Raw genomic sequence first — 16,220 nt, forward strand, 5'->3', positions numbered from 1 at the left:
AAGAAATCTGGTCACTAGGCCCTCCTTCCCCCGGGGGCTCAGGACCCCTCTGTGCAGTCTATGCTGAGACAAGCCAATGGGGATGGAAGTAGATGATCCCAGTCCCACTCATGCAGACTGTACCAGAGAACACAAAGTCACACTGGTGAAAAGCAAGGCCTGAGTGGTAGTTATCTTTCTCTAGACAATTACAGTAATGCTGTTTGACTCTGAATGCTTGGTTACATTTCAAATTTATTTCTAATCATTTAGAGCTGGATCAATGGGAGACTAAGGTGCCTTTTAGCTTTGGCACCTGCTGTTCCCCCCAAATGTCAAGGACTGACATTTGATGCCATTATCCCCAGTCAGCTTACAGATGACTCACTTCCTTGCTGCCCCAGCCCTCAGACCCACCCACCTAGTAAGGACTTTCACATCATGCTGATGACAAATTGTACTGCCCAGGAGGACCAAGACTTTCTCCCTCTGGCAGAACAAAGGCAGGCCTCCTGGGTAGCCACTGCAGCTCTGGGTGCCTGGGACAGTCCTCTTGTGGCTCAGTTCCTCCTTCTTTCCTCTCTCTACCCAGGATGACACCTAGTGTTCCCGACCAGGTGCATATCTTGGGGATGAGGTGGGTGCTCTTATTGTCCTCCTGGTAGTACAGAGAAGGGTGGGGTTGTGGGGTGCATCTTCTCTCATGGAGTTGAAGGAGGCATTGGGGGAGGTGAGGCCTGGTGCCCTTCAGATAAAGTACTCCTTTCTGCTGTTGTCACCTGTGTCCTGGAGGGAAGGATCGTCCTGCAGGGCTGTGTCTGCACTTTCGGCAAATTCTGTGCCCTTGGCCTCATTCGTGTAGTATGTGCCCTTGTGCCGGTACATGTAGCGTAGCATGAAGATCAGGAGGCAGATCAGGACAAAGGCTATAGCGGCGATCACACCTGAAGGAGGGAAGCAATGCATGGCTCTGTCTGGAGAAGGTATCTGGAACTAGGGACAGGGGGTCAGGATGCACAGGGCTTGGGGCAGGACAGATACTCTGCTATAATAAACACCAACCCCAGACAGACTGGTTTGTTCTTGCCCTTCTTCCTCCTGCCCAGAGTGTGCTCACCCTTATTTGTGCCCATCTGAGTTGCCCCTGTCTCTCCTTCTGCTCCCCCTACCTCCACTCAGCCTGGTGCAGGCTGAGGCTGGAATAGGATCCCAGAAGGGAACTTTGCTCAGGGGCACTTGGTCTACTGAGGAAGACAGGTCTCTATGCAAAACTTGCAGAATGAGCTGCATGCATTTACCTAAAACTAAGGGGTTCATGGGCCCTTGGGACTTTCAGTTTTAAAACCAGAGTAATCCCAACTGAGAAGTTTCCTGGGACACAAGATTTGGTGCTAAAGCCCTGAAAGTGCCCAGAAGGCTAGGCCCTGGTGACTGCCCTCTTTGCACTATTGGGGAAACAAGACAGGGCCATGGGAAGCACTTAAGACAAGTTGGGTGGAGTGTGATTCACTGCTCATCATCCTACCTTAGTTCCAGCACACTTTCTGAAGGTGAGGGCTGCATGAATCTGGCAGGGAAGCAGGGATCAACCAAAAAAGAGTTGAAGAGGGAGAGGATTCTGGAGGATGCTGTGCAAATGCATGGGATATGGGCAGACGTCAGCCTTTCATTTCTGTTTGGACTCATGAGCAGTTAGAAGAGGTCTGAAGTCTGGGCAATAGGGGGTGGGTCACTTGGAGCCTGGGAGTAATGGGGGAAGGGAATACTTATGAGTTTTAGAGGGGCTTACATATAGGCCCCCATGCAGCCTCATTCTCATTCAGGCATTTGCTTTGAAGGCGGGTTCTACCCTGGGCATTCCATCTGACCCTCCTGGCTTGGAGGCCCAGGATAGCTTACCTGCAATGATGGCAATGTTTGCCCCCAATGACATGAAAAATGTGCCAGTGTCGAGTTCTGTGAACAGAAGAGAAGAGCCTAAGTGGGGAGAAAAAGTTTCCCATATTTAGCAGCACCCCAGCTGTGCCTGCACCCCCTGCTCACAGGTGCACGGCTCTACAAACACACTGAGTGGACAGGAGGCAGTGTGAGCATGGACAGGCTTCTGGCTCTGCCTGGCCACTGGCCAGTCTGGCGAGAACATGTGAACCACAGTGGAGGCAGACTCAGGTCTGGCATCTCTGAAACAGTGCAAGTGGGGTGAGGGACAGGCTCCAGCACTGGGCAGACATTGGGGAGACATGCTTGGTGGTGAGCATGAAGGTGGGCAGTAATGCACCTGTTGCCAGCACCACCTGCCTTTGGACCTCAGCATTTCTCACGAGAATGGTAAAAACAGACTATTTGTGAGGTGTCCCCACACGTGGAGGGTCTGTACATGCCACGTATTGGTTTAGTTACCTTTCTCCCGTCATATCAGGTGGTCTTTGCCACAGTTTGATGAGGCGTGTGGTATTACCAGTCCATTTTATAGGTGTGACACTGAGCATCAGAGAGTGACCTGCCCAAGGTCACACAGCTTGCCCAATGGTGGGCCCTGATTTTGCTCACAGTCACTTCTGTGGAGTTCTTTCTCTTTTCTCTCTTGAAGATGTCCTTCCCAGGATGGCTCCTGTCTGGAGGCTCCTCCCCCAGGCCCCTCTGTGATCTCTGAATGGCTCTCCTGTGGGAAGGGCCACCCTGGGGCACTACCAAATTACTGAGTGTTTTTCCAAGGTGCTATGGTCTGGCCACAGGGCTAGCATCTCAAGGAGAGCAGGAACCTGCACATCACTTCCAGCACAGTGTCTTCTCTCTCCTCTGGGAGATAAGTGAGAGGAAGGATTTATTAGACCACAGAAATATCAGTGTTAACATGGAAATCCCATGTTCCCGTTACAATGGCTATGCATATTAAAACAGAGAAGACTTCTTCATAATAGCCCTTTCTGCTCAGATAATCACTTTAATTATAGTGGGATGAGGTCATTCTCCCCAGCGCAGCTTTCAGATGCCTTTTTCTGATAAGAAACCAGCTGTGGTGCCAGGAAGGACAGTGCAGGGAGCCGAGGAAAGGTTGGAGGCAGAGGAGGAGAAGAACCAGCCTAGAGCCTGGAGGTGAGGAAGAGGTTAAAAGAGGTCCTCAAGTCAGTAAAGAGACAAAGCAGGCACACAGCAGGAGTCAGCACAGGGAGAGAAGGGGAGGCAGGGGGAGCAGTCAGATCAGCTTCTAAGTGCTTCATAGCCTCCACCTGAGGCCGGAAGGGCAGGAAGTTCAAGTGGCATCTGCTTTGAGATCCAGGGTGAATGAGAGCAACCTGGAATTTAGCCACCTAGTACACAGTAGGTGCTCAATAAATATTTGCTGAATAATACTTCATAAAGAAATGCATGTAGGCATGTATACGTGTATACATTGGTGAGTGTATTCAGACACTGGCATTGTAGACCTTCCTCAATCATTAAGTGATCGCACGATTCAGTAAGAAAAAAGAGTGGCCCCTTCCTTAAGTCTGCATGGATGGTCACAGAAGTTCAAATATCCAGAATTGCCACTTAGAATGGTCCAGGTAAAGGCCAGCATTTCTTATGCCAGTTTGTCCAACCCAGTCAGGGTTAGAAAGGACTGCTGTTTCCTTTTCTTTTAAAAACAACTGCTCGAAGCCTGTGCTTTCAGCTCTCACCTCTGGAGATGGTGGGGTGAGCACTGTCTTCAGCTATCCTCCCTTGCCCTGCTTCCCTTTAGCCAGCAGTAATGATAGGAGATATTTGGAAAGGCTGGCTGGAGTGAGCTCCATCTGCCCAGGAAGTTGATGGGTTAGTGTGCAAGCAGATTGGGACCCTGGAATGAAAGCTCACCCCTAGTGGGGTTGAAGGGTGGGTATGTGATTGGAATCAGCATCATTCTGAGCTCAAGAATTGGGGTAGAGGGATTGATGGACAATCCTAGGGGGTACATTTATGGCAGAACAAGGTGTTATTTACAGCTGGGTGTAGGTCTGAGGTCAGAAATAAGCCACTGTGTAGCCTTCATGGACAGGGATGGGAGGCCTCAACTCTTTCATAGAGATCCAAGGTATTCTGTGATTTCCCTTCTTGGCTCCCCTCAAGATTGCAATGCCCCCACCAGAGAGAAAGCTCTACAAATCCCGGAACATGTTAGCCCACTCATAGCTCTATGCCCAGAATCGGGCTATGTGCCTGGCACCCAAGAACAGTTGTTGAATGTTATTTGAAAGCCTGGTCCCTTTGGGAGAACTGAGAATCAAACTGTACTTTGCATTGTCCACATTGTTGTGGACAGCTTTTGGTTCAAGTCTTGGCACAGAATTTCACAGTGGTGTATCAGCAAAATATTTAATGTTGACTGACTTTAGTTTCTGTGTATGTAAAACAAGATGAACAACCCCCCCCGCCCCGTGGTAGGGATTAGAAGTGACATGACCACACATGATAAATATTTTCTATATATTATGGAGACAATACCTAATGGCACATAGCTCAGAATAGGTGTTTACTGAGTTGTCACCACTTTTTTTTTTTTTTTTTTTAAAGAGAGGCAGACTGCCACATACAGAGCCTCATTTGGATGTGTCTGGAGTCTTGGAAGCTTGACCACCCTACATTCTCCTACAGATGGACTTAAGAACTTATTTGGAGATTTTAGCAGGAGAGCTCTGTTACTCAAATATCCTTGTCCAAAGAACCATCCTTCTCTATCAGGGAAGGTCGTCCTCTGACTGAGGGAGCGGCTTTGGGAGGGACACACATGGAGTGGTGAGGAAGGAAGGAAGGAAATACCCCCTAGATAGCCAGATCTGCTGAATCAACCCTGGTGATCAGTGGGGTGACAGATATCATAGCCAGACCATCCTCACATCCTGTCACCACTAGTTTGATTTCACTCTTATTGTCACTCTGGTTTGCACATAATTCAATGTCAGTCACCTAAGCGACCCACTAACAGATGTTGGGAGTCCTTGCAGAGGATGGATGCTCGTCATGGATTCCCACCACAGTCTTGGCTGACAGTGAATCAACATCTGGATGCTGAGTGTCTCTGTGTTCCCAGCATTACCATAGGGACTGAGGAGCTTTCAGGAAATAGAGAATGAGTCTCTAACCTCAGGGGGCTTATGGTTTCACTGGGAGATGTGATTATGACATACAACTTATTTAGGGCAGTGTTTGTCAAATGGTAAATCCCAACCACTGGTGGGACCCAACTAGAGAGAGAGAGGAAGGGAGAGGGAGAGAAGCAAAAGAAGAAGAAGAAGAGAGGGGAGGGGAGAGAGAGACACACAGAGAGAGGTATTCAGAAATCATCAGGCCCCATCATAGGCAGCCAGAGTAAATACTGTTTGGTGGGGCTTAGATTTCATTTGTGCACACACCAGTAGCATTCACCAAGCTGTTTGGAGGGCCTGGCTCAAACCACAGCACTGTAAGAGAGAATGCCTAGTCCTTCAGTGTTGGGTTCAAGGGAGCGCAACTATGAGCAGGCAGATGGTGAAGAAAGCATGGCCTCACTCCAAACAAAAGCTAGTATGGGTCATGGCGGCAAGGTGGCCATGTTGTGTGACAGCTCTGGGCTTCCAAATCCCCAGTGTGGCTAGCCACAGGCATCGCCACAAGGCCAGGGCCTGGGCCATGTGCCAAGGACAGGGATAACAGATGCTTCCTGTGAGCTGAACTGATGAGTTTCCAGAAGGAGAGGAAGGGGGAGGGCTGTTACTACCCGAAACTCTCTTTAGGGAAGCTGCCCTGTAACAGGGGTAGGGGTGCGATGGCAAGTGGGAAGAATGACCCCTGATCGTGGAGATGAGGCCATGTATCCTGGGGGTTCAGGCTTCTGAGGCTCTGGAGGAGGAGGAGCACTGCATAGGTTCTCTGTGTATTTACTAGGCTTAGGCACTGGGCAAGATTTCTATGGAAGCTCTCTCATTTAAGGTGACATTCCCAGTTCCAGCTGGCAGCTTGGACATAGCCAACAGGATGCAGGACTTTAGCAGCAGCTGGGCCCTGGGGGTTGGGAGGTGAGGGTATTTTCCGATGTTGACAGAGAGCAGTGGTTAGGCACTGGCTCCAGGGACATAGGTCAACCCCTTGTTGCCACTAAGGACCTCCCATCTTTTGTGTTGTCTGTCTGATGAAGCTGTGCCAGGAGTTCTCTTCTTTCCTGCGAGGTGTTGTCTTCACACCTCCTGCCCATCTCTAACAGATTTTCCTTGTGCCTCACGAGTTATGTCGGAAGTGCCTGCTCCCTGCTTCCCATGTCCGCCTGGCCCAGCAAAGGGGCAAGAATTTCGGCCAGGGCTGAGGCCTCTGGGGATTGAGTTCCTTTTAGTCAAGAGGGAGAATGCCTTTGGAAAAGGAGACCTAAGTGTTCTGGGAAGAGGAAGATTATTTCAGTTTTAAAACCATGAAGGGGAACACAGGTTTGTCATGGAGTCCTTGGGAGAATTCCTGCCATGACAACCCTGTCTATGACAGCAATGCAGAGGCAACCACACCACCACCTGGCAATTTGCCAAGCTCTGTGCCACTTACCCAGAGCATTCTATTTCAAGGGGACTACAGATCTGGTTAGAAAAGTCAACTCTCCCACAGCAATGACTTTGCATGAATATGATTTGGGTTCAGGGGGAGGGCAGCTATTGGGGAAGGGACAGGAAACTTTGTGGCCCTAGAAAGTTCTTCACTCCCACTGGAGTTTCTTCTTCCTGTGCTAGATTCTTGCCTATTGGCATAAGAAATCTGGCAATTTCTTATGCCAGTTAAGCAGAAAGCAGTTGACAACTGAAGTTTATTATCTGACTTTTATATTTTGGTAGGAAAAATGTCGACCACATTTCCTATTCTTTGATGGTTTGTTGTTATCATACCCTGAAAGGATATAACAGTTAAGCTACAACTGGGGAAGAGTTGATCTCAGGATAGTAGTGCTACAAAGTAATAAACGAACAGCTTATTATTTGCTGTCTGTCCATCTCTCTTGCAAGCCAGAAATGTTGGCTAAGCAGGTAGCATTTGCCCAGCCCCAGGGATGTGGAGAGGATGGGGTGTACCCCCAGGGAGCTTATGACTTGATTGAGGAGATTCAACATATTTATGTGAAAAGAGACTTTTCAATAGAGTAGAAAATGTAGAGTGTCAAAATGAGCAATAAAGTGTCAAAATGTAGAGTGTCAAAATGAGCAATAAAGATATGCCTGGGGGTTTTGCAGAGGGGACTCACCCATCAGACTCAGCCCCAGGACTCCCAGTGTCTTTGACATGATAGTGCAGACGCTCGTGATTTTGTTTCTTCTTCCTTTCCTCAGCAACATTTCTTTAGCACCTACTATTTTGCATGATGTCATCTCTAGCGAAGCAAGGGCCTTACCTTTAAGGAGCCTACTGTGTAACAGACAGAGACAAATGCCTGTGGGTAAGTTTAGGAAGGGTAGCTGTCTGATGTTCTCAGGAAGGGCTTTCTGGAGGAAGAGGAGGCCCCCCACGGCTGACCTATGGAGATGGCAGGGTAGGCAATGCAGGCAGGGGGAACTGGGTGCAGTGGTGAGAGGGCATGGGGGGGCAAGTTCATAGTGGAGAAGTCACAATTTCTGGGTGGGGCCAGAGGACCTCTGTGTGGGCCTGTTGTGGTACCACATCATCATTATGTCAGGTACAAAGCCCCATGAGGTAGGACTACACCTATGCTGGAGCGCAGAACTTCTCAGGCAAGTTAGCTCACCTCTAGGAGCCTCCTTTCCATTTCTGTAAAGTAGAGAGTAAAACCTCTTTCTGATAGGGTTAGTGGGGGCTGATAGGCATGGGTTCTCAATCTGAGTGTGCATCAGGATTTCCTGGTGGATTTGTGATACCACAGATCTCTGCACCCACCTCCGATTCTGACGCAGCATGCTTAGAATGGGCCGGAAAATTTACATTGCTAAATATGTTCCCAGGGGCTGCTGATGTGCTGGTCCAGGAGCCTGTCTTTGAAAACCACTGAGCTCCTGACAGAGTGGCTTATAGACCACGTGCTCAGTTACAATGCTATCACACACCTCCTCTCTGCAAGGAGGTGATATAAAGCTTTGGTAAATGGAAGTCGTGGGGGATGGTACTCTCTTAGCAATGAAAATAAGAAGTCACAGTCCCAGCTGTCCTCATCACAACCTGAGCTTAGTGTCCTTCCTTTAAGGAGCCAGCTGATGTAGTTTCAGACTTGGCATGGTGGTAACTGTGAGAATCTGTCACCTGTGTTGGCTCCCTTGCCTGCCCCCGTGACTGGAGCTGAGTGAGAGGACTGAGGGCCCTGTGCCAGCATCTCGCAGGTACACTTGGTCTCTGATCAATGTCTGATCATTGAGACTGTAGTCTCCTTTGCCTTGTTCTTTGGAAACTCTGAAAGTCTCAGCTGCCCCCTGGATGTCCATCTGCATGCTGAGTGTCTGCAGTGAGACCTCTGGAAGGGCAAACAACCTTTGCTGATTTATTTCAGTATTCCTGGGCTCTGATGATGCAGCAGGGAAGTGGTTCTCCAAAGAAAGGTGTCTGGGGCACCAAAATGGCAAAGGGAATGGATGCTTAGGGATATTTTGAGGAGCTAGGAGGGGACAATAGTATCCTAATCAACATTTTCTTGGCTTCTAGCTCTGAGCTCCAGCAGAAGTGACTGGAGTACAGATGGCCCTGGATACACAGCTCCATCTAGACTAGAATAGAGTGAGGGTGCAGAAAGCCTCCACCTGCCAGGCTCAGGGCTGAGTGCCTGCATACCTATGAGGTGTGCACACTGGCTGTGTCAACCAGGCTCAGGGGTGAACAGGTGAAGGAGTGAGGTCCACAGCAAAAGGCAGTCCCACAGTACGACTGAGCTCCTGCCTAGACCACACCTGGACCATCCTGGGAAGTGCTGTGTCCTTTCTTTTCTCTCTCTCTCTTTTTTTAGATTTATTTATTTATTTATTTATTTATTTATTTATTTATTTATTCATTCGAGAGAGAGAGAGAGAGAGGCAGAGAACAGGCAGAGCAAGAAGCAGGCTGTATGCAGGGCATGGGGCTTGATCCTGGGACTCCAGGATCACACCCTGGGCTGAAGGCAGATGCTCAACCGCTGAGCCACCCAGGTGTCCCCTGCTGTGGCCTTTCTAGCCTCAGCTTCCTCACATTTGAAATGTGATGGCACAGCTGCATAGGCTCCTTGTGAGTTAGTGTGTGGTGAGCACCTAGCACAGTGGCCAGCACAAGTTGGCTGTTTCATTATCATCATTGTCACCATTATCGCCATTGTCAACAATATCAAAATAGCCTCAAAGTGAGATTTTTCAAAAATGGCCACCTTTAATTCTCTCATACAGTATTTGGCAAATGTGTCACCCTAAGAATCAAAAATTCCACTTCTAGTAATTGATCCTAGAGAAATAATCTGAAAAGGAAACAAAAATTCATGCTCAGGAAAGTATACTGCAATTTGGTTTAAAATGGGAAATAAAAGAAAGAGAACAATCTAAACATTCCACATTAGGGAGTTGGTTATGTAAATTCTGATACGCTTATATAATAGAATATTATGCAGCTATTGAAGTGATGCATGGAAATTCTTAGTGACAGGAGGAAATGCTTACAGTATGATTTAAGAAGAAAAAACAGGACCCTATAAATATAAATTATGTTAAGTATTCAAAAAAATACCTATGAGAAAGGAATAAAAGGAAATAGCATGTTGAGGTAGTAGCTTTTGAGTGGTGGCTGGGTAGTGGTTAGAGGTGGTATTATTTTCTCCAAACATACATTTATTTTTCTGCACTTTCCAAATTATCTATGATAAACATGTTTTCTTAAAGTCAAGAAATGGGAGTGGATCTCCAGAAAGGGCTATCATCAAAGAATCTTCGAAGCTGACTAAAAGGTCTACAAAGTTCCCTCCTAGCTCCCCCACCCCTGCTTGCACTGCCCCACCCTCTGTGGGGTGTTTGCATCCCTTCTGCAGTGTTTCCCATAAAAGCCACCATGGGCCGTCACTGGACAGTGGGACTATGGATGCACTTTCTCAATGACTGAGTCTTGTGTTCACATACCTTTTGTCTGACCCAGTAGACATTCTCCCTTCCAATAAAGAAGCCCTCACAGGGGAAAACCGCAAGTGCATTCAATGCCCCTAGCTCATCTTGCCTTTTCCCTGGGCTGCAGATGTGGATGGAGGAGTTCCAGATGTGGCTTGAGTCCAAAGTCCTCACAGACACCCTTGTTTCTGCAGGTGGGAACAAAGGCGAGCTCTGGCCATCACAGGGGATGAGTCAAAGCCTGGATGTTAGAAATCCTGCAGCTGCTAGATGACAGGTTTTGCTCCTTAAGTCATTGTGGGTGTTCTACTCAGCTGGCCACTTAGGGATCCCTGGATTTGAGCATCTTCCTAAAGACACTGGAAGGATCCCTCTCACTTCCTAGACTGGTGGAGAGCCCTCTAGGCAGGATTCTTTGAAAGGAGGCTCAATTGTCCCTCTAATTTCAGTCTCAGGGGAAGGGACCTTATAATGGAAATGCACAGACTCAGTTTCCCCTCTTGGCCTCCTCTTCTCTCCATCTCTTCCTTTCTTCCTTATCTCTGTCGCCATCTTCAGTCACTTCATGCTCATCCATATCTCTTGCTTCTTTTTTTCAAGTATAGTGATTTTTCCATCAATGATTTCTGCCCCCCCACCCCCACACTTTCAGAGTCTGTATCTGTTCTTGTATTTATAAAGGAGTGATGGGGTTTAGGTCTGGAAGCAATGACTATAGTTTGCTTTGAAAAGTGCTAGCTGTGCGGGTGCCGCAGACCTCAATCGGGGAAGATCCTTGTATTCCCTGAAATCCAACCATTGTAACTTTAAGAGAGTGTGATTGCACCTCAAGGTCACAGAATGTCTCATCTTTCAAAATGTCTGTGGGAAGGGTGTTGGAGGAGTTACTATGATCTATTGTACACATTGTAGTAAGCATGTACTTATCAGTTGCTGGGGTCACAGCAGCTCTGGGTTGGAAATGACCTTGACTGTTCATCCTGGTCATTGTTGTCTGGTTCTTCCGTTACTCTACAGCCTCCCTGACCACAATGCCTACACTGCATCCACAGCTTCCCAGGGTTATCAACCCAGCCATGGATTCCTTTTCTTTCCACCTGAGCTGGGTGGCTCCAGGGCCCCAGGACACAGCTGTCCATCTGGCCCTTGTCTTGCTACCTGATCAGTTCAGGAGAGCTCCTCGAGCTGGCAAGGGGCTGCCACCCCTACTTCATGTTTTGTGGGGAAAACACATATGGAGTATGGCAATGTTTGTTAGCAAGTTTACACATTCTCTCACCCAGTTAAGCAAATTGGTATTCAAAGCAATTACTCATTCACAATATAATTTTAATTCTGGTCTCCTACAGGTAATGCCTGCAGCCAGGAGGCCCTGAGTTGAGCAGGCATGGGAGGAGGGCCTTTGGTGTAGGAGAGACAGGCAGGGAAGATGATGGGGCCCTGCAATGGGGACACAGCTTCTGCCCTCCCTTTGCATTGTCAGAATGTACTTTGTGTATCTCCTCTTGACCTGGGACTGCATTGTGGGCCAATTCTATAACTTTTTAGTCCCTTCTGGGAAAAGTCTAGTCCACAACAAAAGCTTTGGTCTTATATCCATTTTAAAGGTCCTAAGTGAAATAAGCTAGTCACAGAAGCACAAATGCTGCATGATTCCATTTATATGAAGAATCTAAAATAGTCAAATTCATAGAATCCACGGGTGGAATAGTGGTTGCTAGGGGCTGGGGGTAAGTGGGGACTAGCTAATCAATGAGCAGTTTCAGAAAATGAAGGTGGAAAGCCCTAGAGAGGTGTCCACAGTCAACTGTATGGTACCCTGGAACACTGGTTAAGAGGGTAGATCTCATGGTAAGTGTTCATACCACAATGAGACAAAATGTTTTTTAAAAAACTCCCACTTGTGCTCAGCCAGGTCAACAGGGGAAAGAGGGCCTGGTCGCTCACTCTCCTTAATTCTTCTCTCTCTATCAATTCTGATTCTGGCCTCTCCAGAGTTGCAGTGGAAAGGAGATTCGAGACCAGGGGGAACTGTCTTTTTACCTAATGGGTGACATGGTTGTTTGGTCTTGGTGGGGGTGGTAGTCCTCGACTGGGCAGTCTCTTTCTGCGGGCAGGGTGATGGCCTCTGGGAAGAGCTGAGGCAGGTGTGCCCACCTTGCCCTGCCCCTGACCCCAGTGGGCCTTGAGCTGACTGACCCCCTCAGTGGCTCCCTATTTAGCCTGGATGATGCTCTTCTGAGTGGGCTGCTTGAAGGTGGTTCATACCCAGGCCCTCTGAGCCTGACCCTGCAGACCAAGGAAGGTTTAGGATCTGCTGCTGCTGCTTCTACTGCACAGAGGGATGGAGAGCCAGCAACCCAGTGGCACTGGCCCTGCATGCTCTGGGTGCTCTCTCAGGCCTTCTCATTTGGCCAGAGGTAGAGAGGCTGAAGGCCACTTAGAGAGACAAGGACAACGTGGTATTGTAGTCTCCCAAAACTGCCCTCAGGGATGCCCTCTGGGCAGCTATCTAGCCTTTCTGAGACTATAACTTATGGGTGACTGTGCCTGCCCCAGTGTGGACTCCATTTAGGATGTGTCCAGTGTCTGTTTAGAATGTGAGTGTGCTTATTGTTTCCTCAGCTTTGGGTCTTCATGGGAATTCCCATATTATATCACACACACAAGTGCACAGGCACACACACATGCACACACACATGGTGTTCTAGGACCTGTGGCCCTGTAGCGCCCTTCCTTGGGCTGATGCAACTGCTTCTCTGAGACAAGGTCCCTATCACTGGTTGCCAGGCTGTCAGCTTCCCAGCTATGTGACTATTCCTGCCCAAGGTCAAACACATGGATGGTGAATGAGATCCACAATGGGGAAGATAATTCTCTAAGGAGCCAGTGTGCCTCTCAGTGAGGTGTGAGGCTCAGCACACCAGTGCTCACCCAGGAAGTGGGCCAGTGGTACTCTGGCCAATCAGGCATGGACCTAGGGAGGGCTTGATCTCTTCAGCTTAGGAAAGAACAGAGGCTGGGATTATAAAGCCTCTCCCTGTAGTGACCCTACAGTCCTCCCTGTAGCCCCTGTAGTGCCTGCCTCTGAAGCTTTTCTGAAGACGTCATCTTCTCAGACTTACCCAAGCCCCCATAGGCCTATGTGGCCTTTGTTTGCTCTCCCTTTCACACCCTGAGGCCTGGGCTGCCCACTGGCCTCCACTTCCCCACAGATCCAGGTTGCCTGAGGCTGTCTTTTCCTACTTGAAACCTTCCTTTCCTGATGTGTATAATGATGCCATTGCCACCATTTTGGGAGCTCATTTTATAATTGCATGTATTGTTCCAATTTTTCACAAGAATCACTGAGGTGAATATTATAACGTCTATCACTTTACAGCTGAAGAAACTGACACTCAGAGAGATTGAGTAACTTGCCTGAGGTCACATAATGGATAAGAGTGGGATTGGAATCTAAGTCTGTCTAATCTCAAAGCTAATTCCAGAATCATCCATCCAACAAAAGTCTCTGAATGGCTACTGTGTTCCTGTTTTAGAGACTGAGGATCTCATAGTGCACAGCACAAAGCCCTGTCCTCAGGGTCTTCCATTCTAGAGGAGGAAAGTAGCCATTAGCTCACAAAAAATGTGGATCCATGCTATAAGGCCAGGTGGTTGTAGACACTATAAGACAAAGAAAGGAGAAGAGCGAGTGATCAGGGAGGCTCTCAGAGGAGGTGCTTTTGGGCTGTGCTACAGCTGTGCTGTTTGTGTCCTACCAAAATTTCAAAATTCATATGTTGAAATGCCTCACTGTGATGGTATTGGGAGGTGGAGCTCTCATGAATGGAGTTAGTACCTTTATATAAAGACCCTGAGAGCTCCTTTACCTCTTCTGCCATGTAAGGACCCAGACAGAAGATGGTCATCTATGAAGCAGAAAACAGGCTCTCACAAGATACAGGATATCTCAGTGCTTTGATCTGGGGCTACTAGCCTCCAGAAACACACATAAATGTCTGCTGTTGAAGTCTTCCAGGCCACAGTACAGTACCCTGGGTAGCAGCCTAAGCTGCTTCGTATAGGGTGAAGCAGAGGGAGAAAGAGCCCTGATCATTCTGAATCCAAAAGAGGAGTGTTCCAGATGGACACTGGCCAGTATGAAGGCCAGAGCAGGAATGCTTGATGAGCTCTGGAGTGAGGCAGAGATCGTGGGGCTAGAAGGTGCAGCACTCAACAGGAAAGAAGTATGGCTTCCATCTGAGAGGGATGGAAGGCCAGGGAGGGTCTCCCACGGGAGCTGTTCATGTTGTTTCTATCTAAGCAGCATCACTGTGGCTGCCATGCTGAGGACAGACTCAAGGGTGAGGATGGGAGCCACTACAGCCATGGTCCGTGCAAGTGCTTAGGCCTGCACAGTGGTGGTGCTGGTGATGAAGAACAGAGGTATTTTGGACATGTCTGGAATAGGGGCTGATAGGAGTGCTATTGGATTAGGGTGAGCAAATTTTAAAAAATAAGAAAAAAGAAAATAGAGACAGGAAAGAGTCAAGATTTTGGACTGAGTGGGAAGGCTGGGGCTATGTTTACTAGGAGGGGTGGGCAATCTGTTCAAGGGGAGGTGAAGACCTGCTATGCCCAGAGAGCCTCCAGATGTGAAGCACAGTTTCAGTGTAGGCCACTGTGCGTAGGGTCTCGGGGCTCAGGGGAGAGGTGCAGGCTGCAGTCCCAGCTAGGGCCTCCAGTGTTTCAATGGCATTAACAGTCAAGGGTAGGAGAAGAGGAGCGAGGGTTGAGCCAGGGGTCTTCCACAGGGCATCCCAACAGGGAGCAGGCAAAGGACCAGGAGGAAAGCAGGGAATGCTGTGTCAAGTTCTCGGCTTTCCCTTTGCTGCTGTCCACAGTGTCTGTGCTCCTAACCTCTGAGTGTATATTAGATCCATCTTGCACATCACCTAGACTCTGTTGAGATCCTCCCCTCTCCCCTCCCTCACTGAATTGCCTTCCTCCATTGGATTAGCTCTGGCAGCATGACCATCCCCAAACTTAAGAAAAGGAAAACCTCCCCTGATACCCTGCCTCCCTCCTGCTCCTGGAGGAGCAGCAAAGTTCCCCAAAAGATTTCTATACATGTTTTTAGTATTTGAAGTGCTTCTTTTTATTTCTTTCCCAGAGAGGTAAACTGAAATGGAGATTCTACAGTATATGGGAGGCTTGGAGAGAGTGGAGGCAGGGAAACATGGTGGTTTGCTGGACAACGCATTGGGGCTGTGGTCATGGTGCTGAGGTAGGGCTGGTCCATGTGAGTGTGCATGAGTGTGAGACCGTACAACATGTATTTGTATGTGAGTGAGTGGGGTGTACTTGCAGCCATGGCCATGTTTAGGTGCAGGCATGCAGCAGGGAGGAGTTGGATATATCTAGACTGAGTGAACAGGTGAGAATGAGAAAAGACGAAGAGAGCATTCAACCTAAACCAGTTGGGTTATAGAAGTAGACAAAGCCCAGAGGTTTCATCCTCCTGGAGTTCATATCCTAGGGAAGAGATACAGATAATGCAAAGGGGAGATAAATTAGTGTGCTAATGGTGATAAGAGAAAAAAATGGAGCAGAAAGGAAAGTGGGGCTCCGGGTGGGAGCTACAAGTTTAAACAGTGCAGCTGAGAGGGCTCAGGAAGGTGGCAGCTGAGTAAGGCCTGAACCAGGCAATGGGGGAGGATGGAGGCATCTGGGAAACAGTGTAGCACACAGAGGAACAACAAGTGCAAAGGCAATGAAGTGGGAACAGCTCTGCGTGATTCAGGAACACCCAGAAGGCCAGTGTGGCCATAATAAAATGAGTTGTAGAAGACAGTGTTGGAGTATGAACTGGGGGGATGGGGTCGGGGGGGAGACTATGTAGGGCCTTGAGAGCTCTGTATGGGCATCAGCTCTCACTCTGAGGTAGACAGGAGCCATGGGAGGATTCTGAGCAGAAGAGTGACATAAACTGAGACACTGACAGGATGACACTCTGCAAGGGAAGGGGACAATGAGGGCGCTGTGGTAAAATCCAGGGTGGAGAGGATGGTAGCTTGGACTCTGGTGGAAGAGGTGAGAAATCGTGGCCTTGAATATATTTTCTAGGGATTACTGGCAGGAGTTGAGGACTTCCAACAAAGGACCACAACAACGGGCTACAGAATCTGAGCACCATAAGGGAAGAGGTGAGAAAGGAAGGGTGGT

General features: G+C 48.6%; 1 protein-coding gene across 1 annotated transcript in view; it reads right to left on the reverse strand.

Moving 5' to 3' along the window:
* Positions 1 to 217: 217 nt before the first annotated feature.
* GYPC (glycophorin C (Gerbich blood group)) overlaps positions 218 to 16,220 on the reverse strand; it is a 42,415-nt gene continuing 26,412 nt past the window's right edge. The window contains exons 2-3 of the mRNA XM_072788821.1: positions 1,879 to 1,935; positions 218 to 923 (exon numbers count right to left, since the gene is read on the reverse strand). Coding sequence (XP_072644922.1) covers positions 727 to 923; positions 1,879 to 1,935 — 254 coding nt within the window. The 3' untranslated portion in view covers positions 218 to 726. The remainder of the gene's footprint in view (positions 924 to 1,878; positions 1,936 to 16,220) is intronic.

The sequence above is a fragment of the Canis lupus genome, chromosome 20 (genome assembly GCF_048164855.1).
Source record: "Canis lupus baileyi chromosome 20, mCanLup2.hap1, whole genome shotgun sequence".
NCBI lineage: Eukaryota > Metazoa > Chordata > Mammalia > Carnivora > Canidae > Canis > Canis lupus.